Below are 21,862 nucleotides of genomic sequence, written 5' to 3'. Positions count from 1 at the left end.
ACTTGCTTGGACACAGGCTCGAAACGATCGATAGAAGAACGACTACGGTATATCCTTATTCTCGCATAATAAAAGCGATCGATATTGTACTAGAGTCAAGATTAAAATACCCTTATCGCTACATTATCAGAGCTATTAGCAACACACGAGCTTTTTAGCATTATGAACGTAATTTAAAAAAAATTTATTCTATTATTACCGTATAAAATAATTCTCTTCGACTGTCGGCTGTTTCATAATAATTAGTTAAGGCTCGATTGTAGTATGTACGTAGTATGTTTTTCCATGAGTATACATGTTGTACCTTGAACTAGAAATACATAACATTAATATTGGGCAGCATCGTGAGGTGGCGGCGGCGGTGGTGGACCCCGTGGAGGGAACGGTGGCCTAAATTGGGGTGGGGGCGGTGGTGGAGGGCCACCTTGTGAAACTGGAGGTGGCGGTGGATGTCTCCAGCCTGGTGGAGGTCGAGGTGGTGAAGGCTGGAACTGTCCAAATTGCGGCGGTGGTCCGCCGCTTGATGCCGGAGGTGGAGGAGGTGGGAATTGACCCTGCGGTGGCGCTCCACCGGCCCAATGAGGTGGCGGTGGTGCCATCATTCTCGTTTGTGCTTGCTGAGCTTGAGAAGTCGGTACTGGCATAGGCGGCAGAGGTGGTGGCATTCCAGGTGGTAAAGGCGGATGTGCAGCCATTGACATTGGAGGCAACGGCGGGGGTGGTATGCTTGCAGGTGGAAATCCACTGGAAGGTGGTGGTGGCACGGGTGGCGGTGGAGGATGTCCCATAGGTGGACCTGGTGTAGCAGGTGGCGGCGGTGGAGGTACCACCATTCCATGATGCATTACGTGATGTTGAGGATGATGAGCCGCTTGATGAGCCACCGCGGTCGAATTTGGCATCGGTGGTGGTGCCAAAGGTGGAGCATCGGCGAATAATTGATGCGGCCTGTCCGCTTGACTCAGAGGATTTTGTGCTGCCAAAAGTCTTTCTGCAGCACTTCCATGTCTCTCACCTTTCGCGTCACGTTTAAATGCATACGACACGGATATCGGTCTGTTGCAAAGATACTGCCCATTCATTGCTTCTATACTTGCATCGGATGCATCGAAAGAAGCAAAATTAATGAATGCAAATCCTTTTGAATTTCCAGTCTCCGGATCTCTCATTATCTGAAATAGAAGAGAATACATGAGAATAGTTTTCTTCTTTTTCTTTTTTTAATTTGGACCACTTTTAAATCACTACAACGTCATTTTTACATACGTACTTTTGGAGTCTGAAGGATAACACCAAATGCACTGAATGTATCGTACAATAACTTCTCATCTACCTCAGGATCTAGATTACCAATGAAGATGTTGGCCCCAACGTCAAGATTCTTCTGATGGGCACTTGCTTTATTGACTCTGATTGGTTTACCGTACAGTTTTATCATGTTCATAATTTTTATAGCATAATCCGCATCTTCTTCTCCCATAAACTCAACAAATCCATAACCCTGATGCATTTGTGTTACTCTATCCTTTGGCATATGTACATTCACTGAAACAAATCATCTTTTGTAATTATGTTAAATAATAGCAACAGATAAATTAACCATTATATTTAGGCTTACCTACTGGACCAGATTGGACAAATAATTCCCACATCAATGATTCTGTAACTTTGTCATCTAGTCCTCCCACATAGATCGTAGCGTCTATAAATATGTAGAATATAAATGACAACATATTTCAAAAGAGAAAAATGATAGCGGAAAGGTGTAAAATGAGAAAATATATTTGAAAAAACGTAACGTTGGAAAGAAGCATTGGAAATATGTACAATATGTAATGGATCAGAAATTATATGATAACATTTCATAACATAACTTTTCATTCGTAATGTTAATATTAAATTGCAATTGTAATAATAAATTACCTTGATTACGCTCTGCTATCGGGCCTGCTGCCATAATGCAACTTATATACTTAAATTAACGAAGGTACTTATTTATCGACAATAATTACTTGTGATTAAAATATAGCAAACGATAAATACAATGTGGCAGATGTCTTCTTGCTTATATTTACCTAATAAAATATATATTATTTTTCAAATATACATCATATTTTACTATTTAGGCGTCGCGAATATATAAAATGCTTCCCCGTTAAACCGTACATGCATTATTCAAAAAGTAAGGTTAAGTGAAATGAAACCATGATACGAGAAATGCAATATGAAGCCGGCAAGAAGTGTAACTAAGAAAATGTTAGAAAGGCTAGTTTACAAATGGCAGACTTCGATTATCACGTCTGTATAAAGATTCGTCTTGATTGGATGAATTTATATCGATGACAAAACTATTTTATGTATTTATAATTGATCAAGAAATATTATTAAAGGATGATAGTTGGAAGAATATTTTTTTATGCAATATTGCCAATTTGTTCGTTGTGTTTTATAAATTATAAATTACAATGGTATATAATAAAATTCTTTATTATTAAAATATGAATATATATATATATATGTATATGTTTATGTAAAAAAGTTAAAGTTTAATCAATACTGTTTCATTATACATCTTAAAAAAATAAACATAAAATATTTTATTTTTCTATCCGTTATTTGGATTGCAATAGTTAGAAATATATTGACTTTATTAAATCAATTATGCTCCACAAGAGAAGCAAGCATCTCCGTTTTTAAGAGAGCACATAAATTTGGAATCAGTTTCATCGTCATTATTATCGTTATGTTTTTCAGTCTGTGTTTCCTTATCTTGTTCTTTAAAATTTACGTGTTGCCGTAGTTTCGTTTTATTAACGGTGGACGGTTCATCCGTTTCCAATTCTGTTCGTAAACAATACATGCCAGTTTTTAAACCCTAAAAAAGAAAAAAAAAAAAAAAAATCATTTTTATTATTATTAATATGTATTAATATTTTTCTTTTTACATTAAGAATATTTATCATATCTGCTAAAATATTTTCATTCTTTCCCGTCGCGAAGTCCAAAATATATCTTCTGCAATGCATCTTTCCCCATTTATCATTATTTAGAAAGTGAACTCTATACAAGCTTATCTTATCGTATTATACTCATGCGTATTCTTATACGTTTCGTATATGTAAATATAAGCGAAAGATAAACCTGAGACCCTTAGTCAGTAAGAGTAGGGTTACAACAATAATATTTCATTGAGTAAACATCGCCCCAGTATATTAATTTAACATGAAATATTAATTTATTTAGGCATTATCTTATGTTTAGCCACTTACTATCTTCCAACCATAGAAATGCATTGACGTGAGTTTATCCAATGTTGGTTTGGCCATATAAACATTTAAAGATTGTGACTGATCGACGAAGGGTCCACGATCGGCTGCCATTTTGAGAATAATTTTTTGTGGAATTTCCCATACAGTCTTATAAAGTAATCTTATGTCCGCGGGTATGCGATCGATGTTCTGTAAAATGCTCCCATTGTAAGCTTTATCATATAAAAAGGAATAAATGATAAATAATAAAATTATAAGAATGTGAGTAAGAAAGGACAAATTGCCTGAATAGAACCATTATTGGCTGTGATTTCACTTTTTATTTGTTCATTCCAAAGTTTTAATTTTGTAAGTTCTCTTAATAAATGCGGATTAACGACTTGAAGAAATTCATCCGATGAAACGCGTTTTAAATATATATTGCTTTTATATGGCTCTATAGACTCGTTATTTCCTAGAATTTGGGCAGTAGATGATGTCGGCATTAATGCAATTAACAATGAATTTCTTATACCAAATTTAGCAATGTTTGCCTTTAATTTATTCCAATCCCATAAATCTGTTGGTGTGACATTCCACATATCATACTGTAGAATCTGTATATAAAGGAATTAACTTAGGATAATGTACTTTATAAATGAAATGATAAGGACTAAAAATAGTCTATGATCAATAACTTACGCCTTTACTGATAGGACTGCCTTGATATGTTTCATAGGTTCCTTTTTCTTCGGCCATTTCGCAACTAGCTTCCAACGCCCCATAATAGAGCGTTTCAAAAATCTGTATATTAAGCTTTTGAGCTTCCTCACTTTCAAATGGATAACGCATTAAAATAAATGCATCGGCTAATCCTTGTACACCGATACCTATCATAAAAATAACGCGTTAATAAATATCTCGTATCATTTGATATCGTATTTGGATCATACAATTTACCAATTGGTCGATGTCTAAGATTCGATATTTTTGCTTGTGTAATTGGATATTGATTAATATCTATAATCGTATCTAAATTACGGGCGACAACTTTCGTAATTTCTTTAAGTTTTTTAAAATCGTATGTTTTTACACTAGTATTAACGAACATGTTAACAGCAATAGAAGCCAAACTGCAGACGGCAGCTTCATCAGAGCTTGAGTATTGGACAATTTCGGTGCATAAATTGCTACATTGAATGGTCCCTACATTTTGTTGATTTGATTTGCGATTGCAATGGTCCTTATAAAGCATATACGGACCACCAGTTTCTTCTTGTGATAGAAGAATGGCAGACCATAATTCTCTTGCTTTGATCTGTCGTTTGTAATTTCCCTCCTTTTCATACCTTAAAAGTTATCCGCGATTTTAAAAATAAATTACAATTAAATATCTTACCAAAATATAAATAACTACAACAAGATTAGTATTGTAATTTACAACACAGTTTACTTGGTATATAAATTTTCAAATTCTTCTCCCCAAACATCAGCTAATCCGGATGATAGACGAGGACACATTAAAGACCAAGTGTCGTCATTTAAAACACGTTTCATAAAAAGGTCTGGTATCCATAAAGCATAAGAAATATCTTTGGCTCGATTTTCTTCCTTTCCTAAAAATAATTAAAATTGATTTAATCTACTTTAACACGTAATTCTTCTAATTCTCTACTTTAACGTGCTAATATAAATATAAACATAAGGCCGGCAATAGAGTTGAATTACCAACCAGTATTTTTCTTGAGATTTAAAAATTCAAATATATCAGAATGCCATGGTTCTACATAAATAGTAAATGCTCCTGGTCTTTTGTTTCCACCCTGATAAACATATTCAGCTGTATTATTATAAACTTTCAACATGGGAACTAAACCATTCGATATTCCAAGTGTACCAATTATGCGTGTACCACTTGCTCTGATACAGTGAACATTTAATCCAATTCCACCACCAGATTTACTGATTAATGCACATCTTGTTAAAGTATCACAAATTCCTTCTATACTGTCTGACGCCATTGTTAATGTAAAACAACTAAAACAAATCTTTCGTCATAGTCTAATTACTTGATAAAACATAATTATTTCTAATCGTACCTTGACATTTGTTGTTTCACAGTACACGCAGTAAAAAGAGTTGGAGATGCATGCACAAAATAATGCTCTGATAAGAAATTATATGTTTCGATAACTCTATCAATGTCTTCACCATGAATACCAACAGCTACTCTCATCAGCATATATTGTGGCCTTTCAATAATTTTCCCATCAATTTTAAATAAGTAATTCTTTTCAAGAGTTTTAAAAGCGATATAATTGTAAGAATAATCTCTATCATGTATTATGGATTGGTTTAGTTTAGCGGCATTTCTTTGTATAATGTCAAAGTATTTCTCAGAGATCAGTGAAAGACTTTTACCTGTGCGCTTGTTTTTTGCATGATACAAATCAGATATTACCTCTGTAAAATCAAATGCTTGCATATAATAAAATTATTGGAATAATAATTACGATATAATTTTGTCAAATATTTTATATATACCACTAAAGTCTCTTTTAGTTTCTTTGTGAAGATTAGACACTGCAACTCTAGCAGCTAATAGAGCATAATCTGGATGCTTAATACTCATAGTTGCTGCAGTATCAGCTACAAGGTTGTCTAATTCGACAGTTGATATACCCGCATATAAACCATTTATAACTTGAATAGTAACCGCGTACTATAGATAATAACAAAATTATTTATCAGACTTATTTGTTATGAAGTAACAAATTTCTCTATAAAGAAATAATTATGATTTTATTAAGAACTTTTTTACTTACAGGATCAACATATTCCATATCCAATCCATAACACAATTTTCTTATTCTAGATGTTATTTTATCGAAATGCACGTCTTCTATACGGCCGCCTTTATGAAAGAAAAATATATTTTAAATTATAATTAGATATCAATTTTCTTGCGACAATGTAATAACTTAAAGCTTTTTTCTTTTTTTCCTCTCATTATTTCTACTTACCCCGTTTTATTACATGCAACTTCGTTGATCCCATCATCATTCAATGTATATTATTTCTTTAATTTCTTATAATCCTTTAACGTGCGCAAAAGACTCTAATATTCTGGCGCGTAACGGAAACAATCGAATGATATAAAGTGAACTTAAACTGCATTTACAATATCTAACTTTCAATTGTTATTTCGACATGAATGTCAACCTTTAATAATCCTAACTCACACTTGGTCGGTGTTAAAAACTTTATTGTAGCATTTCTTACATGATCAAATCTCTGGACAAAATTGGGGCGCATGCTCATTAGCGGTTTAAGCTGATTGGTCAAAATCAAAGCAATCTTATTGTCTTGTATTATGTAAAATATTATGGATATTAATTATGGATTGATAATTTGCCATTAATAATATCGTATAGGTTTCTTCAGAGACTAAAATTAAAAAATTTACATTGCATTATTTATTACATCGAATGATTTATTCTTCTTGGTATTTGTTGAAATCACTGTAATCTGACTTTACTTAGGAACAAGAATTAATCATTTTATTTACATAAATAATAATATATAAATAATTTATTATGTTCTTTTTTTATACAATGGGAGCATAAAATCAAACGTTCTATCGCTTGTAAATCTGTAGAACTGTGGCTCTTATTCGTGCTTTTAAGATGATCCCGCAGATTGAGTTTCTTGCGTAGCTATATTAGGAATAATCAAATTCAATTAGTTAGAATATATAGTTCTATGACAATTATACCTTTATAAGAATATTCCAAGGCAGTGGCAATAGTTCTCATGTCTCCTTCTATACTTCGAGCCCAATTTTCTACATCGCCAATTTCTTTCAAGGCACTTGAAAATGATTCTATCAAATTCAACCAGGACTGTGTCTGTTTGGCAAAATTGGTTGCACTATGTTGTAATTGTTTGGCCTCGGCATCAAGCTTCTTTTGATTTAAATATGCCTGTGCTACCCTACATATAAATTATACAATATCTACGATATAATAGGTTATATACACACATATATATATATATATATATATATATACTTACCCAACATTCAAATGATCCACAAGCGCTTGAGTTAAATTGCTAGCAGCTTGAACAGCTTCTTTGCGTTTCTGTTCTGTTAAAAAAATAATATTTTTAAATATTTTTGTTTACATTGTAACATGCAAGAGAATAAAGGATGATACCTTGCCTTTCCTTTCTTGCTGCTTGCTTACTTTGATGTTCCTTGACAATTGATGATAACATGTTTGATTTTTCTTTCTCTTGGTTGTTCTATGCCTGTCTATACAAATAAATATTCGCACATACATACATACAATACATACATACAATACATACATAGATATATATACATATATATGAATTTATTTAAATATTAAATTGAATCAAGTATACAATTTAGACGATTTTATTTCTAATCGTATTATCATATGAACGACTATTTTGTTATTCGAATACTTTTAATTTGTATTATCGGATATTACCAGTCATATGCAAAATAATACGTCTTAATAATACGTTTTAAATCGTCAGATAGTGTCGATAACAGAAGAATTAATCTGGTGTATTCTATTTTTTGTTTTGTTTTTTTGTTTTTTTTTTGTTTTTTTTGTTTTTTTTTGATACAAAAACAAAAGCACTAATAGAAGATGAAGCACCAAAAATAGAGATCACTACGTATAGGCTTATTTATTTCTAGTTGGACTATTGGAAAGTTACTGTTAAATACTGTCAGTTGACAGAGTAGTTTGTAAACAACGCTAACCAAAAAATATACAAAGTGGTTAAGTCAAATATGTATATATCTGTGGTATTCTGAATAGAAAAGGAAGGATTATTTGATAAGAGATAAGGAGAATCAGGTTTGTTATTAATTACCAAATCGTAGAAGTTATTTTCCCTTATTCGAGTCTCATTAATTTAAAATGTGAAAATAGTTGAGTTTCACCTACAGTGAAATTAGTCACATTCCCTCTTACCCCTCGGTAACAATCGACTAGTTGAAAGTTTGTTCCGTCTTCAGATGGCGCTGATTTCAATTTCTTTTACTTTTATTTTACGGAATAACGATGATGGCGTCCAGTTTTCGATGGCGTTTGGTTGACCTGTTGATAGTCGAGCTGAAACTAACGTAAAAGAGAGAGTTATGAGATTTGTGTGAATGCCGATAAGTGAAACAAATGATTCAAAATAGTTAGAAAGTGAATTATGATCGTCTTATCTGACGATCAATATTTTTTCATAGAGAATAATTCTTAACCGCACAATGGTTCAACATTTTGTGCTCATGAAAATTAGCAAAGAAGTACTGTCATTGCGTATGCGTCTGATATAAGTTGGCGCGCAATGCTTCGTATCATCACACATGTTCATTGAATATATTCGATAACGAATGCTTAAAAGCACTTTCAGTCACATTTTTGAAGATACATGAAAATGTAATGGGATTTTGTGATTTTGTGCAAGATTAACTTTTCCCCTCTCGCTTTTCTTATTTTTCTTTGAAAATAAATATTTCAAATTTCCTCTAAGAGAGAATGGCAATTCGACTTACACTGGAATGTGGACATTCATCAGTATTACGTGAGCGTACTACTCCTGAAGGTTTTACTCATGACTGGGAAGTTTTTGTACGAGGAGTTGACAACGCAGACATACATCACTACGTTGAGAAAGGTAAATCTCCCCCTTTATACGGATAAATATCACTGCGAATATTCTTTACTTTTCTCTAACATTTATTGTTTTCTCTTAATTTTCAGTTGTCTTTCAATTACACGAAACATTCGCAAAACCCAAAAGAGTAATAAAGGAGCCACCTTACGTGGTAAAAGAATCAGGGTATGCTGGTTTCTTGATTCCAATTCATATCTATTTAAGAAATAAGGATGAGCCCAAAAGATTTCAAATTCTTTATAAGCTTAGCTTACAACCTAGAGGAAGAATTATTAACAAAGTTATACGTCATAATGAAATAATCAATAATCCATCAGAAGAATTTCGTAGAAAGCTTCTAAGAGGAGGTGGCGTAAGTATACATCTCTTTTTTGAAAGTCCTATACTTTATCATAATGTTTTTAATAATGATACGTTGTTAAAAAGATTCTTTATATTCAGGCTGTAATATCCAGCACGGAGAGTACGTCGGACAGAGGCGAGATAAAAGCTCCCGTTATGGTCGGTAAACCAAAGTTATCAGTGAGCGAGCCAAAGAAGCATCGCCTGGTAGAATCGAAGACATCTAATTCATTCGCTGAATTATTTGGTCCTCCTATAAAAACAGCGAAAATATCGCCGGAGAGTAAGAAGGTCACGCAATCTGAAAAAAGTACTACCGTAAAGCCTATAGGTGTATCTGAAAAAATTGAGAAAGTAGATAAAATAACGAAAAGTAAGGACAGTCCGCATAAGGATACGAAGAAAGAGAAAGTAGAGGAAAAGAAGGATAAAAAGGTGAAAGATCCTTCTAAAGAGAAAAGCAGGAGTAAAGAAAAATCTAAAAGACCTCCTAGTCCTGGAGGCAAGGGTTATTCGAGTCCCACCTGTAAACGACCATCTCCCCCACCTGTTAAAAGGCCCCGTAGTCCTTCGCCCCCTTCTTCCATTAAACGGGCTCCATCTCCAAAGTCTAAGGAGAAAGATATAAAGAGATCTGTTCAAGATAAGGAAAGGGAGAAAGAAAAGGAAAAAGAGAAGGAGAAGGAGAAAGAAAAGGAAAGAGACAAGGATAAGGCGAGAGACGGTTCTAAAGGTTCGTTGGATATAAACAAGACTGAAAAAAAGAAGGATAAAAAGAAGTACAAGGATGAAGTCTACAAAGAGAAAAAGGAGAAATACAAGGAAGGTGAGCGTTCTGGTGTTAAGGAGGCTCAAAAAGTCAATGATAAGAAATTGGAAAAAGGAGAAAAAGAGAAGGAGAAATCTCAGGATTATAAATCGGTAAAAGATGGTAGAAAGTCTCCTAAACCAGTTAAGGAAGGTGACAAGATCAAAGATGAAAAATTACCGAAGGTGGACAAATTGGATAAGGATAAATCGGAGAAAGTTAAGGAGAATAAAAGTGATAAGGATAGGACGAAACATAAACATAAGAAGAAAGATAAGAAGGAAAAGAGAGATAGTAGTAGGGAAAGGGAGAAGAAAGAAAAACGAGAAAAGTCCAAATCGTCTGGGGATAAACAAAATAATTTGCCAGCCTCGTCGAATCCTCTTTCGATGCTCTTTGCTAATATGCCGGAAAGGGATAGTAGCGATTCAGCACCTTCTGTCGACGATGACTCCTTTGTTGAAACAAAGCCAGTATTGAATGTGAAAAAGGAATTGGATGATACAGCTCCTTTGACCCTTCCAATGGAAGCAGCAAGACCGCCCTCGCCGTTACCTGTAACAGAAATAAAGAAAGAAAAAAATGATCGTAATAAGAGAGAAAAACCAAAAGGAAATAGGGGAGAAGAAAGAGAAAACAGGAAAAGAAAACGAAGAAGTGAAAGTAAGGGTGATGAAGAACATAATCTTAAAAGAGAAAAGGATAGAAGTCATTCGACCTCTCCATTGTTGGAACCAGTATCTTCCAGTCAATCACCGGTTGTAGTGGACGTCGATTCTATTCATATAATGAAAGAGAAGGAAGATCGTCACATCGCAGAACAAACAATTAAGAAGGAAGGAGAAACCGATGGCGAACAGGTAGCTCCGGACTCTACAAATTGTCCTTTGGTAGAGTCAGACACAGGGGAACCTCCTGTATTTTCCGAAGATTATGTGTCACAGTTGAAGGATTTACAGCACAAAATAATGACATTACAGGATAATACAGAATTACAGAGAGTTGTTCAGGTAATAGAAGAGACGGGACAATATGAAATTACTAAGAAAACATTTGATTTTGATTTGTGTGCTCTCGATCGCAGAACAGTACAACGACTTCAACAGTTTTTTTCTGCATCATGACTATCTGTAATGTAAAACATGACACTTTCTTTTTTTTCTTCTTTTTTTTCTCTTTTTTTTTTTTTTTTTTTTTTTTTTTCCTTTTTGTTGTACATTGCTCTATGCGTAAGTCATCTTCGATCCATCAATCCTTTCACCGTGTGATGAAACGTTTATCATACGATAATAACCCTGGAGAATTCCGCTATTTACTTTTAATTCTTAGAAAAATTGATTTTTATATTAGATTCATATAAATTACATTGTTTCAGTTGCAATGTACTAAACATTATAATAATACAGTTTAATTCAGCCAAATGAATGCATATAAATTATATGTATTTAGATAGCATAAAAGTTATACATATGCACACACATATATATGTATGTATGTATGTATGTATGTATGTATGTATGTATGTATGTATGTATGTATGTATATTGGACTGTATATACACACATTTAGCTTTAAGGTATAATATGTATTGGACATTTTACATCAACCAGTTTTAATGAAGAGTGCTAATGAAAATGATAATGTCATTATCTTTCATGAAATTTTTAAGTACATTACGATCTTTTAATTGATAGAAATTGATTAAGGATGCACGAAAGTTATTCCATCAGTTACATAATAGAATATCAAGAAGATAATGAAAACTCTAAAACGCAACATGTAGTTAATATTTTTACTTTGTTATCTAAATGAAAATGATATATTTGTTTGCTGAAACACGTAAGCGAACTATTATTCCACCTTCTCCACCTTGTTGTTAACTAACAACGGTGAAATGAACGAATTATTATTTTATATAATATACGTGTTTATGTACTGATTAATAAACATTTCTTGAAGGTTTTATTTATGATAACTTAATAGAGACTGTAAATATATATAGATATTACATATTTGCGATAATACACAATGTATCAAAATACTGATAGGAGAAGGTGTTTATTGGTTTTATATTTTTTAATTTTACTATTTTTTTTTTTTTTTTTTTTTTTTTTTTTTGTGTTTTTTTTTTTTTTTTTTTTTTTTTTTTTTTTTTTTTTTAATATAGTTGTTATTTATAAGAAAAGCAGCATGGCGTTAACTATAGAGCATAATTTCTTTTTTCTTTTTTAAGACACTTTTTTATCATCATTATTTTATTCGAGCTGGAATGAAATTAATTTTATCTCATATCTCATTTATCATTCGATGAATTTACGTGAAATGTTTTTCTGGGGAGTCTTACATGATAATCTCTAAAATGTGCATTTATTCAAATAATTTTTGAACGAACATTTGGATTTTAAATAGTAAAAATAATCAATTTTTGATTAATTTTATGATTTATTTGAAAGAATTTGTAGGTTTTTTCTTTGCTATGTAATCTCCCCTGAAAAGCTGCCTAGAATAAGTAGCTTGTAAGATAGAATCTTGTATTTATTCATATAAAAAATTAATAATGTTGTATAAGAGTGTTATTGCAAAATGAAAATTTAATAATTTCTCTTTATTATTATCGCCCGATAGTGCACTTCGTCTTATAAATAGTAGGGGCAGAAATAACAATACTTTTTTTTTTTTTTCTATATATATAAAGGTGCTAAATAATGAACTGAATTTAATCTGTTGAAATTGATTTGTTACACATTCATAATTTTCATATATAAATAGACATGGAGTTAAATTCTATTTTTGCAATACACTTATACTTACATTTTACAATTAGAATATTTCTTGTAAATATGTTGATCCATTATGAACTGTTGTGTTCAAGATCTCGATATTACTACTTCAGTATTAGTAATATCTGTCCTTAGTAAATTTATTATTACATACGGAATTTGCAAGGAATTTTGCGATTTTCGATAAATATTTAGGATAACGAATGAAATGAGATCATATATATATATATATATATATATATATATATATATATATATATATATATATATATGTATAGTCTCAAAAATATTGTAATTACATAAACGCACTTTTCAAATATCATTGAAACAGTCATGATGTTGTGTGCAATTGATACACCAAATAGAAAAAGTTTAACGTTTTGATATTGATAAATAATAAATAAAAGAGTGTATATAAATGATAATACATAAATTAAGATACCATGTATAGTTTTACAGTGTGTCATTTCATAAGAAATAGATTATATATCGATTCTTTTTTCAGTGCTGCAAACAAATGTGGTATTCGCATAAAAGCGATGTAGTTAAGATTATTCAATCTATATATTTGAAAAAGTCTTTTCAAATGTCACCAGATAAAGCATTTAGAAACGCATGATTTTCCATGTGAATGTTAACTAATGGTGTCCTTTTTGTTTCTCTCTTTTTTTTTTTTCCTTCCTCTCAACAATCGTTGATATTATTCAGTTCATAAAGTGATAAATATAACTAGATAATTCTCTATTGTATTAAGTATTGTACGTTGTCAGATTTTGCGTGTCGATATCGTATAATATAATATTACGCCTTATTAGTTAATAATCGATCAATTTTTTCTCGCAAAGACGTAACTTTTCTTAAAATTTCCAATTTTTAATAACTTTTACATCGTACGTTTACTAAATTTAGTTTATTTATTTGATTGATGAAATACGTGTGATGTATGTATTTCTTATCTTCTTATATTTTTTCTTTTCTTTTTTTTTTTAATTAAAACTTTCAATAAGTATTAGATATATGATTATATGATTTTCTCGAATAAATACAACAGCGATCATTACGGTATTCTCTTTCTAAAATATTAATTACACGATTATCTGTTTCATAATACCATTACTTTGTAAACACTCATCGAATGCATAATATGTTAAGTATAGAACAAAACTATAACACGCATAATATTGTAAATAGTAGTTTATAAGAGAACGAGAATTGTCTCTTGAAATGAAAGGGACGATTCGTCACTTTCAAAGACACAGTACAAGGCAGCATTGCAGTTTATAATATGCCATTCGATGAACGCACGTCTCATTCTGTGTATATTGTTTACTCTAAATATAATAGAAAATATAATAAAGGTCTTATATATAATTGCCTTACAAAAATTTTATTCCTTTGTAGTATATGTAAAATAATATATTACACAAGTGTTACATGAAATGATACTTACCGTTCGACAATTCGATGTTTTGGCACAACACTGCTTTTCTTGTTCTTTCTTTTTCTCTTCTATTAAATAATATGTTAAATTATTCATTTCGAAGTTTAAGAGAGCGTTAACTTTTTTTTTCTTCTCCCCCAGTACGGAATCGCTACCATGTCTTATTACGGTAGTTTATTAACATGATCGTTGCATTACAGTTGCTTATTACATGATACTCTTCGTATAACAGTTTAACAGAATAAAACTTAATTAGCTGTCCGTCACGATTAACGTAAAGAAATGAATATGGACGCGTGGATGATCGCTAATTGATCTTGATCATAATTGCGATAGATCTTTCACCCATCCTTTTTTTCTTTTCACGAAAAATTCCAAGTTCCTCGAGACGAGAGAATCGTTGCCTTTAACGAGAGAGAGAAAAAAAAAAAGGGCAGAATCGATGAAAGAAATTAGCCGAAGCATAATAAATATGAAAATCGATCTAATATCCTGCCAATTCGGCGAACGTGGAGTCCATTTCGTCGGCGAGTGACTTGTATCTGTCCTTGTTGATACCAAGCTCGTCTGGAAATAAAGAATGATCACGTTAGCGTTATGATTTTATGAAGTAAACAAATTATTCTAAGATCATCGATTAAACTACCGTAGACTATCTTTTTTTTTCCCATTAAGATAGCTTTTACTAATTTTGTAAGTAGTATCGATATTACTTCTACTTTTTACCATACCTGGGTAAAATATTTTTCTTTAAAATAATCAACGACGAATATCATTTGTTTTAATAAAATTTTGCTAGTTAACTAACTATAGTAACGATCTACTACTACACGTTGTCGTTTCAAAATATAAAAAGAACATTCAAATCGTTATGATATGTTTTTTTTCTCAGCTGAGACGATAATAGACTTGAGTCGAAAAATAAGTAAGTATGTCAAAAAATCGAGCTTGAGCGAAAGCTTGGGTGTATTATCGAATTTATTTAGTCGGTGTTAGCGATTAGGATTAGAAAGAAAAGAAATATAATTTTTTATTTTAGTCAGGATGCCGATATCTACCCATACGAAATATATATATATATATATTTATCATAGCAATATTTTATAAATAATAAATATATATTTATTTCCTGTATGGAGATTATTTAAATTTATATATTGATGAGGTACGAGAACGATACAAACACTTAGAAAAAACAAGGGCACAATATAGCAAGAGCTGGTGGTAAAAGTACCTGAACTACGATGATCCACCCTCGGGTGAAGTTGTTAAGCTTTTTTTTTTTTTTTATATTCTTATCAAGCTGTCAATTGTGTATGTAGTTTTATGCGCGTCAGTATGTATTAATTAAAATATGATGCTGAACGTAAATTAAAAAATGAACGAGAAAAAAGAGAAAAGAGAGAGACGAGTTAATTTCTCTCTTTTCAGCTGCTTCAAAGCTGCATGAAAACCAAGCAAAACTTCCCAAAATCGGACACAAATGATTAGAGAAAAATTATATGGAAAGAGCAAAAAAAAAAATTATCTACAATTGTTGAAAATCAAAACGATCCTGTCCAATTTCGGAAAAAAGGAAAAACATTGCAAAAAAAGCGACAAATATTCTTATTCACGAACGTATGAAGGACACTGGAAGGAATTGAATAGAGTAAAGGGATAGTGAGTAAATTTAGAGAGAGAGAGAGAGAGAGAGAGAGAGAGATAAATATATATAGCGAGTGTGAGATTTTTTTTTGCTTTTAGTAGCCAGAAAGCTCAGCGAACGTCTTGTCCAATTCTTCGCAAACTGTTTTGCGTTTGTCCTTCTCGTGATATAACACGTCTGCAATAAAACAAATCAATTTGCATTCAAAATTTCGTGAAATAGATCGTTAAATGATTGTTCATATTTCTTCTTTTTAGTTTCCTGCTTGAAAAATCTTATTATTTATTTTAATCGCCGAACGATAAAAGTATATTACCACATATTTCTTGAGCAAATATAATCAATTCGAAGGAATGATTCATCGTGTTATTTTATGAACAAAGCTCATAATACAAAAATATTATTTTGAAATAATCAATTATGATTCTAAAGCAGAGTGAGACGAATAAAAAAGCTTTAAAAAAATTATGACTCTTTTATAAGTTTTTCCATAGGAATCACTGTTTATCATAAAACAATTGCGAATTTATTGTAAATATCAAAAGTCTTGCATAAGTTGGAAACGAGCGAATGAAAATGGTTAATAGTAAAAAATTATCCGATTATATCATACATTATGTTGTTTACATTTGCTGATAGATCTACGAGACTTATTTTATTTGATTTGTTTGGTAACTCTTAGAGCAGTCATTGACAATTTGCCAAATTATGTCACGTAAATCCAAGGGAGTTTGCGTTTCGAACACGAATCTGAGAACGTATCAACGTGCCAAACGTTTCATTTTTCATGGAAAGAAATTTGTTACCCTTAAGAAAATTATACTCGCTCGAGTACGTCGAACTTACCCTCAAGCCTGTCAACCTCCTTCTGGAGTTTCTTCACTGTCTTCTCAGCGAATTCTGCTCGAGCTTCTGCTTCCTTCAGTTTAACAGTCAACGTTTTCAATTGACGTTTGAATTCTTCGACTCGTTGATTAGCCTAACGAAAATGAGATCGATAATAAAAAAATAGAAACAAAATAGAACATAAATTAAGGGACGTTGTTGAAAAAATTACCTTCTCTTCGGATACTTCCAAAGATTTCAAACTGTTTCCGACGACTTTCAATTCTTCTTCTAATTCCATGATCTTTCTGAAATATGTGAAAAAATAATATTGATTTTATTGTTAAAAAAAGTCTCATTTTCCTGATAATTAAATTAACCTGAAATATATTAAATATTAGACGATCTAATAGATTGGTTAATATTATCCTAGAAGATAATTTTCTAAGAGGATGTACTTACGCTTCGCCCGATTTGACACGATCCTCAGCGACTTCTAACTCGTCTTCAACGAAGGCCAGCTTGCGTGAAACTTCGTCTGATTTTCCATCAGCATCCTCAGCTAGAAGACGAGCCTCCTTAAGCTGATTCGTCAGCTGATCCATCCTTTCCTCATCCTGTTGTGCACGGTTCTCCAATACTTTGCACATACTGCGAAATTGCAATGAAAAATGATAAAAATAAAGAAAATAAGAAATATTATTTGTTTTATGATAGTTGCGCGAGTTCTATTAAATCGATTTACCTGCAAAGCAATATTTCTCTTGTCTTATTTGGGAAATAAAGAGAGAATAAAAAATAAACAAAATAAATAAGTATAATAAGAAAAATTTAGAAATAAAAGTATCTCTTTACCGGCTGGATTCATCAGCAGCTTGAGACGCTTCAGCGAGTTTGGCAGTCGCAGTGTTGAGACGTTCCTCGGATCTTTCTAGATCCTCTTCAATCAGCTGGACTTTTCTATTAAGAGCGGCGACCTCGGATTCGGCCTGAACACAATACGATCGTCGTACGTGAATGACATACGAAAAATAGTTTCTCTTGAGCTTTTTTTAACTAAACCAATCTGTTTTGTTTACGTTCGAGAGGAGATATCGGTTGGACCGAATCCAAAATGAATGAGACCAAGGACACGAATTTTTGTGATTCGATCTACACACGTTGTTCGAACTTGATCTTTAAAATATCTACATGTAAGAACACTGTAATATCACTCTAAGATCACATGTAATATCGCTGTTTAATGGCAGAATCGAAAACAAGAAAGATATGTTTTATAACGAATAAAAACATATTTGTTGATTAATGAAAAACACTTACGTTGGTAAGGGACTTTTCACGTTCCTCGAGATCCTTATTGGCCTGCTCGAGATTTTGTTTGTTAGCTTCGAGATCACCTTCGACCTGAGCGAGTTTTTTCGTAAGTTCCGCGACCTCCTCTAGGACCTTATCCGCGCGCATATTCGCCTCCTTTGCCTGCGCTTCGCAGGTATCGGCTTTGTCCTGCGCATTGTCCTTCTCAAGCTTCATCGCTTGCATTTTCTTCTTGATCGCGTCCATGGTGGCGACCTTTTCCTTCCGACTTTCTTCACGAAACGATCAAGTCTTCTGCAAAAATCGTTAAGCTTTAGCTAAGGACAAAGGAGTTTTTTATTCTCTCTCGAACGATCTTTGAGTGGACGGGTGACGATGATAAATCCATGTTAATTAGTTTCCAAATTATTTCGTTTTAGTAGTGCAAGTGATTTGCGTTCCTAATTAAAATCACATTTGGCGAGCATTTTTTTCGTTCGTACAAAAGTAACATCAAAGACGATCATCATAAAGACAAGATGGATTTGTTTCGTGTGAATAAAACGATCAACGATCAACGATCAAAAGCAATGAAACAAATAACGAAAGAAAAATTCTTACGTGACGCGTGACAAAGGTGACATATTGCAAAGCAATGTTATCAAATTTCAAGTCTTTCGAGGTTTCCACATTTCGAGGAGCTTTCGAAAGAACGCCTTATTGCAAGACATAATTTTTAGCTGTGTAATATGTGTCCGATTGTGTGCGTTCGCGTGCACGGAAAAGAGCACGTCAGGGTGTCCACGGAAATAGCATCTACAGCCGGATTCTATAAATACACGTGAAACGACGTCGATGGCGCGACGAGAAGAGGGCAAAACTAGCAGAATGTAAGCCAGAAGAACGAGCTTTACTTGGCTTCCCACCGACGACCGACATTCGATCTAACTGACGCTTATTAATAGCTTTTACGAAGCTTTTAGCAAGAATCCTGCGAATAATCGCGATACTTAATAATCTTATATTTCGAATATTTCTTTTCCTATTCCCTATTACTTTCAGTTTTCTCATCTTTCCTCATCAATATCACTTCTTCTTATTATTCGTATAAAAAAAAAAAAAAATTACAAATGGGGCCATGCGCGCTATGCATTTTATTTCTATTCGAATAATATAAAAATCAACAACGAGTAGTCTCGTCTCTCAATTGATCATTGATGACCAACGACGTTCGATCGTAAATTTTCTGGCAAAGCGAATAAAGTCAAAACTGAATGATTCATTAAGAAGCCATTTCTAAGACCATTTCTAAGTTGCCCGTATGCTAGAGAAAAGTATTAATATACTCCTCTGGAATATCTAACGAGCACCTGATTGAATATGTCAAAATGACACTTGCGAAATATGCCGAGTGTTTCGAATCTTCGAACCATTTTTAACGCGAGAGATGAAACTTAGCTTTCTTGAGAACGCGAGTTCTCACGGACGAGTTGTTCTGCCATTCGCGTTTATTTATAAAGATCCTCCTAAGCGTCTGGAATTAGAAAATCTTTTTCGTGAATATTTCCAAGCATCGTTCTCCATCCAATCGTTGTTACTGCTATCTCGACAATTATTATTATTGCTAGATGTTGACAATATGCACATGCGCACAAGGATTGTTAAAATAAATAAATGGTAACATGTTTATTGTTATTTAAGCATTATGCGTTAGATCGATAAAACATATCGTTAGACGATATTAGAAATACTACTTACGACATATTGCACGTTATGTTACACGTCCAAAAGCAAATTCTCGTTCGTTAGTGTAGCAGCATTTTTTTTTTTTTTTTTTTTTTTTTTTTTTTATTTTTTTTTTAACGATATTTGGCAGCGGTGTTAAAGGATCTCATGAAGATATCGGAGTTCCTCCTAAAGCAAATATTAGACGTCCTGTGAGATAATTCGGAGGCTTCGTGGCGTTTGCTATGCAAATAAAAAAAAAAAAAGAAAGAAGAAAGAGATAGATGGTCAATCGAACTCAAATACATCGAAAAGCTTAGCATGCAAGGATAATCGCGTTTATTAAAAAATATTCGCTCGTCGAGATTTTCATGATCTTAAAAAGATTTTTCTTTTCCTTGATAATCAAGAGGAAGAAATAGAGAGAAAGAAAGGGAAAGACAGAGTTTCCGGAGAGAGCGGTTGAAAATAGCATGCAAGCGGAACCATCGAATGCTAGCAACCCGATTTATTTTCGTCGCAAAGTGTGAATCACAAAATTTTATCCACTCCTGGATATCTATCCTTCGATAATACTTTCACAAGTCTTAAAAATGTTTTATTTTTACTTTTTCTTTTAATATATAGATAAAAACTTTTAATCTCTCTTCTTATCCCTCTTTCTATCAATTCGGACGATTTATCAAAGTCAATTGGCTGGGCAAGCTTAGTTAATTCTACTTACAAGCATCCTCGATAGCAACGCGTTCTTGTTAAGTGTCTTTTCCCAGAAAAAAAAAAAAAAAAACACAAAAGCTACTGCAAGCTTCAGCGTAGTCATTCTCTTTCTCTCTCTCTCTCTCTCTCTTTTCTTTTTTTTCTTTTCTTTTCTTTTCTTTTTCTTTTTTCTGTTTTATTATTTTTCTCTTGTTAGTCGCCGTATGGTACTTGAATCTTCTTGCAATTCACGAATTTTTTCTTATCTTTGTTTTTGTTTTTATTTACAGGAGACCAAACAGACAAGGCTCCTTCTCACGTATATCCTTTTTTTCTCGGCACTCGCGTTCATCATCGATAAAGAACAAGATAGATACGTGAAAGTAACGGAATATGAAATCAGAAGGGATACACTTGGACGACCAATGTTGATGAAGAACGTGGAAGAAGAAGAAGAAGAAGAAGAAGAAGAAGAAATAGAAGAAGAAGAAGAAGAAGGAGGAAGAGAAGATGGTTTTCTTCGTCGATGACATCTCTTCAATTCGAGTTGACGAACTTACAGCAGGAACTTACCTAACTCGAGCGAGCTGAACGGCACGAGTTGAGCGTCTGAGAGAACCGGGAAAGCTAGCCCTCGAAAATTACGAACGGAAGGATACGAATACGTTAGATCTGATTGGTGGGGGAGCCCCAAAAATGGCCCGTCACGAAAACTTACGTCGGGGGTGGGGCCCCGACGTTTATTTTCTGCTCTTACAACGTCCACACGAAAATTTCTCATTCTCTCACCTTTCCGACAAGATCAAACTTATCGAATCTTTTCTTTGCATTCTCTCTCTTCGTTGATTCACTTTTTTTTATTTTATTTCGAAAATATCTCGAGTGTTTAAAATTATATCTCGTATTCGTTGAATAGAGTAAATAACGAAGATTAGAAGAAAACATAATTGTTATTGTAAATTGATCTATTGAAATTTAAAAACGATGCTCAAAATTCGAATTTATTGTCTGACCATTGGCCACGTTTATCTTTTACCACTCCTATTTACATACATATATACGCCTTTATCATTGTATAACGATACTACTATTAAAAAATTGGCCAAATTTCAAGATCCTTGAAAGACTGTATAAATATTTGAAGATTCAATCGCTTTCTCGTTTTTTTTTTTTGTTACGTTCTCTATATTGTTTCGTTAAAATAATCAGGTGAATATAGTGCTGAGTATACAGTCCGTTTGGCAAATTTACGATCGTTTAACTCTTTCAATCTTCTTCATTGATCTTTGCTCTGTTCGAGTAGATTGTAAACCGAGTAAAAAGTAGTTCTTAGTAGTTATTTTAAAA

The 21,862-nt window shown here is 32.7% G+C and overlaps 5 protein-coding genes across 16 annotated transcripts; 1 reads left to right on the top strand and 4 right to left on the bottom strand.

Moving 5' to 3' along the window:
• Window positions 1-169: 169 nt before the first annotated feature.
• LOC124954016 (splicing factor 3B subunit 4) lies at window positions 170-2,236 on the bottom strand. 2 transcript variants are annotated; one of them, XM_047506202.1, is made up of 4 exons: window positions 1,924-2,236; window positions 1,619-1,702; window positions 1,271-1,545; window positions 170-1,172 (listed from the first exon to the last, which is right to left on the bottom strand). In XM_047506202.1, exons 1-4 carry the CDS (start codon window positions 1,955-1,957, stop codon window positions 327-329), a joined length of 1,239 nt encoding a protein of 412 aa, XP_047362158.1. In that variant the 5' UTR covers window positions 1,958-2,236; the 3' UTR covers window positions 170-326. The 2 variants fall into 2 exon arrangements, with proteins under 2 accessions (XP_047362158.1, XP_047362159.1); XM_047506203.1 differs by lacking the exon at window positions 1,924-2,236 and having other exon boundaries at window positions 1,623-1,702.
• Window positions 2,237-2,471: 235 nt separating this feature from the next.
• Window positions 2,472-6,452, bottom strand: LOC124954013 (ribonucleoside-diphosphate reductase large subunit-like). Its single transcript, XM_047506199.1, has 11 exons — window positions 6,272-6,452; window positions 6,074-6,162; window positions 5,793-5,970; window positions 5,348-5,711; window positions 4,981-5,285; window positions 4,702-4,864; window positions 4,209-4,597; window positions 3,951-4,138; window positions 3,554-3,865; window positions 3,270-3,458; window positions 2,472-2,875 (listed from the first exon to the last, which is right to left on the bottom strand). The coding sequence occupies exons 1-11, from the start codon at window positions 6,309-6,311 to the stop codon at window positions 2,660-2,662; spliced, it is 2,433 nt and encodes an 810-aa protein (XP_047362155.1). The 5' UTR covers window positions 6,312-6,452; the 3' UTR covers window positions 2,472-2,659.
• Window positions 6,453-6,821: 369 nt separating this feature from the next.
• LOC124954019 (biogenesis of lysosome-related organelles complex 1 subunit 1) lies at window positions 6,822-8,425 on the bottom strand. 10 transcript variants are annotated; one of them, XM_047506214.1, is made up of 5 exons: window positions 8,160-8,313; window positions 7,466-7,563; window positions 7,323-7,395; window positions 7,024-7,241; window positions 6,822-6,964 (listed from the first exon to the last, which is right to left on the bottom strand). In XM_047506214.1, the coding sequence occupies exons 2-5, from the start codon at window positions 7,524-7,526 to the stop codon at window positions 6,930-6,932; spliced, it is 387 nt and encodes a 128-aa protein (XP_047362170.1). In that variant the 5' UTR covers window positions 7,527-7,563; window positions 8,160-8,313; the 3' UTR covers window positions 6,822-6,929. The 10 variants fall into 10 exon arrangements, with proteins under 10 accessions (XP_047362170.1, XP_047362165.1, XP_047362172.1 ...); XM_047506209.1 differs by lacking the exon at window positions 8,160-8,313 and adding an exon at window positions 7,766-8,144 and having other exon boundaries at window positions 7,471-7,563; XM_047506216.1 differs by having other exon boundaries at window positions 6,822-7,241; window positions 7,496-7,559; window positions 8,160-8,425.
• On the top strand, window positions 8,129-14,436 carry LOC124954014 (protein AF-9-like). 2 transcript variants are annotated; one of them, XM_047506201.1, is made up of 4 exons: window positions 8,129-8,143; window positions 8,814-8,957; window positions 9,044-9,309; window positions 9,399-14,436. In XM_047506201.1, exons 2-4 carry the CDS (start codon window positions 8,819-8,821, stop codon window positions 11,229-11,231), a joined length of 2,238 nt encoding a protein of 745 aa, XP_047362157.1. In that variant the 5' UTR covers window positions 8,129-8,143; window positions 8,814-8,818; the 3' UTR covers window positions 11,232-14,436. The 2 variants fall into 2 exon arrangements, with proteins under 2 accessions (XP_047362157.1, XP_047362156.1); XM_047506200.1 differs by lacking the exon at window positions 8,129-8,143 and adding an exon at window positions 8,330-8,719.
• A 51-nt stretch (window positions 14,437-14,487) lies between these two features.
• LOC124954017 (tropomyosin-1) lies at window positions 14,488-21,219 on the bottom strand. Its single transcript, XM_047506204.1, has 7 exons — window positions 21,089-21,219; window positions 18,122-18,409; window positions 17,657-17,790; window positions 17,264-17,452; window positions 17,034-17,109; window positions 16,823-16,955; window positions 14,488-14,895 (listed from the first exon to the last, which is right to left on the bottom strand). The coding sequence occupies exons 2-7, from the start codon at window positions 18,359-18,361 to the stop codon at window positions 14,813-14,815; spliced, it is 855 nt and encodes a 284-aa protein (XP_047362160.1). The 5' UTR covers window positions 18,362-18,409; window positions 21,089-21,219; the 3' UTR covers window positions 14,488-14,812.
• Window positions 21,220-21,862: the final 643 nt, after the last annotated feature.

This window comes from Vespa velutina, chromosome 14 (assembly GCF_912470025.1).
Source record: "Vespa velutina chromosome 14, iVesVel2.1, whole genome shotgun sequence".
NCBI classification, from domain to species: domain Eukaryota; kingdom Metazoa; phylum Arthropoda; class Insecta; order Hymenoptera; family Vespidae; genus Vespa; species Vespa velutina.
This window is presented reverse-complemented; position numbering and strand designations above follow the sequence as displayed.

What these genes read in the sequence shown, in the direction of transcription:
- LOC124954016 (XM_047506202.1), bottom strand. Translation starts at nt 1,957, where the DNA reads ATGGCAGCAGGCCCGATAGCAGAGCGTAATCAAG. An exon ending in GATAGCAGAGCGTAATCAAG is followed by an intron (nt 1,703 to 1,923) that starts GTAATTTATTAT and finishes ACATATTTATAG; the next exon opens with ACGCTACGATCTATGTGGGA. An exon ending in TTATCCTTCAGACTCCAAAA is followed by an intron (nt 1,173 to 1,270) that starts GTACGTATGTAA and finishes CTTCTATTTCAG; the next exon opens with ATAATGAGAGATCCGGAGAC.
- LOC124954013 (XM_047506199.1), bottom strand. Translation starts at nt 6,311, where the DNA reads ATGATGATGGGATCAACGAAGTTGCATGTAATAAAACGGG. An exon ending in ATATGGAATATGTTGATCCT is followed by an intron (nt 5,971 to 6,073) that starts GTAAGTAAAAAA and finishes TATTATCTATAG; the next exon opens with TACGCGGTTACTATTCAAGT. An exon ending in AACTAAAAGAGACTTTAGTG is followed by an intron (nt 5,712 to 5,792) that starts GTATATATAAAA and finishes TTGATTTTACAG; the next exon opens with AGGTAATATCTGATTTGTAT.
- LOC124954019 (XM_047506208.1), bottom strand. An exon ending in CAAGCAGCAAGAAAGGAAAG is followed by an intron (nt 7,396 to 7,470) that starts GCAAGGTATCAT and finishes TTTTTTTAACAG; the next exon opens with AACAGAAACGCAAAGAAGCT. An exon ending in GTGGATCATTTGAATGTTGG is followed by an intron (nt 7,242 to 7,322) that starts GTAAGTATATAT and finishes ATTTATATGTAG; the next exon opens with GGTAGCACAGGCATATTTAA.
- LOC124954014 (XM_047506201.1), top strand. Translation starts at nt 8,819, where the DNA reads ATGGCAATTCGACTTACACTGGAATGTGGACATTCATCAGTATTACGT. An exon ending in ACATCACTACGTTGAGAAAG is followed by an intron (nt 8,958 to 9,043) that starts GTAAATCTCCCC and finishes CTTAATTTTCAG; the next exon opens with TTGTCTTTCAATTACACGAA. An exon ending in AGCTTCTAAGAGGAGGTGGC is followed by an intron (nt 9,310 to 9,398) that starts GTAAGTATACAT and finishes CTTTATATTCAG; the next exon opens with GCTGTAATATCCAGCACGGA.
- LOC124954017 (XM_047506204.1), bottom strand. Translation starts at nt 18,361, where the DNA reads ATGGACGCGATCAAGAAGAAAATGCAAGCGATGAAGCTTGAGAAGGAC. An exon ending in TGGAAGTATCCGAAGAGAAG is followed by an intron (nt 16,956 to 17,033) that starts GTAATTTTTTCA and finishes CATTTTCGTTAG; the next exon opens with GCTAATCAACGAGTCGAAGA. An exon ending in GGAGGTTGACAGGCTTGAGG is followed by an intron (nt 14,896 to 16,822) that starts GTAAGTTCGACG and finishes CTTTATTTCCAG; the next exon opens with ACGAGCTTGGTATCAACAAG.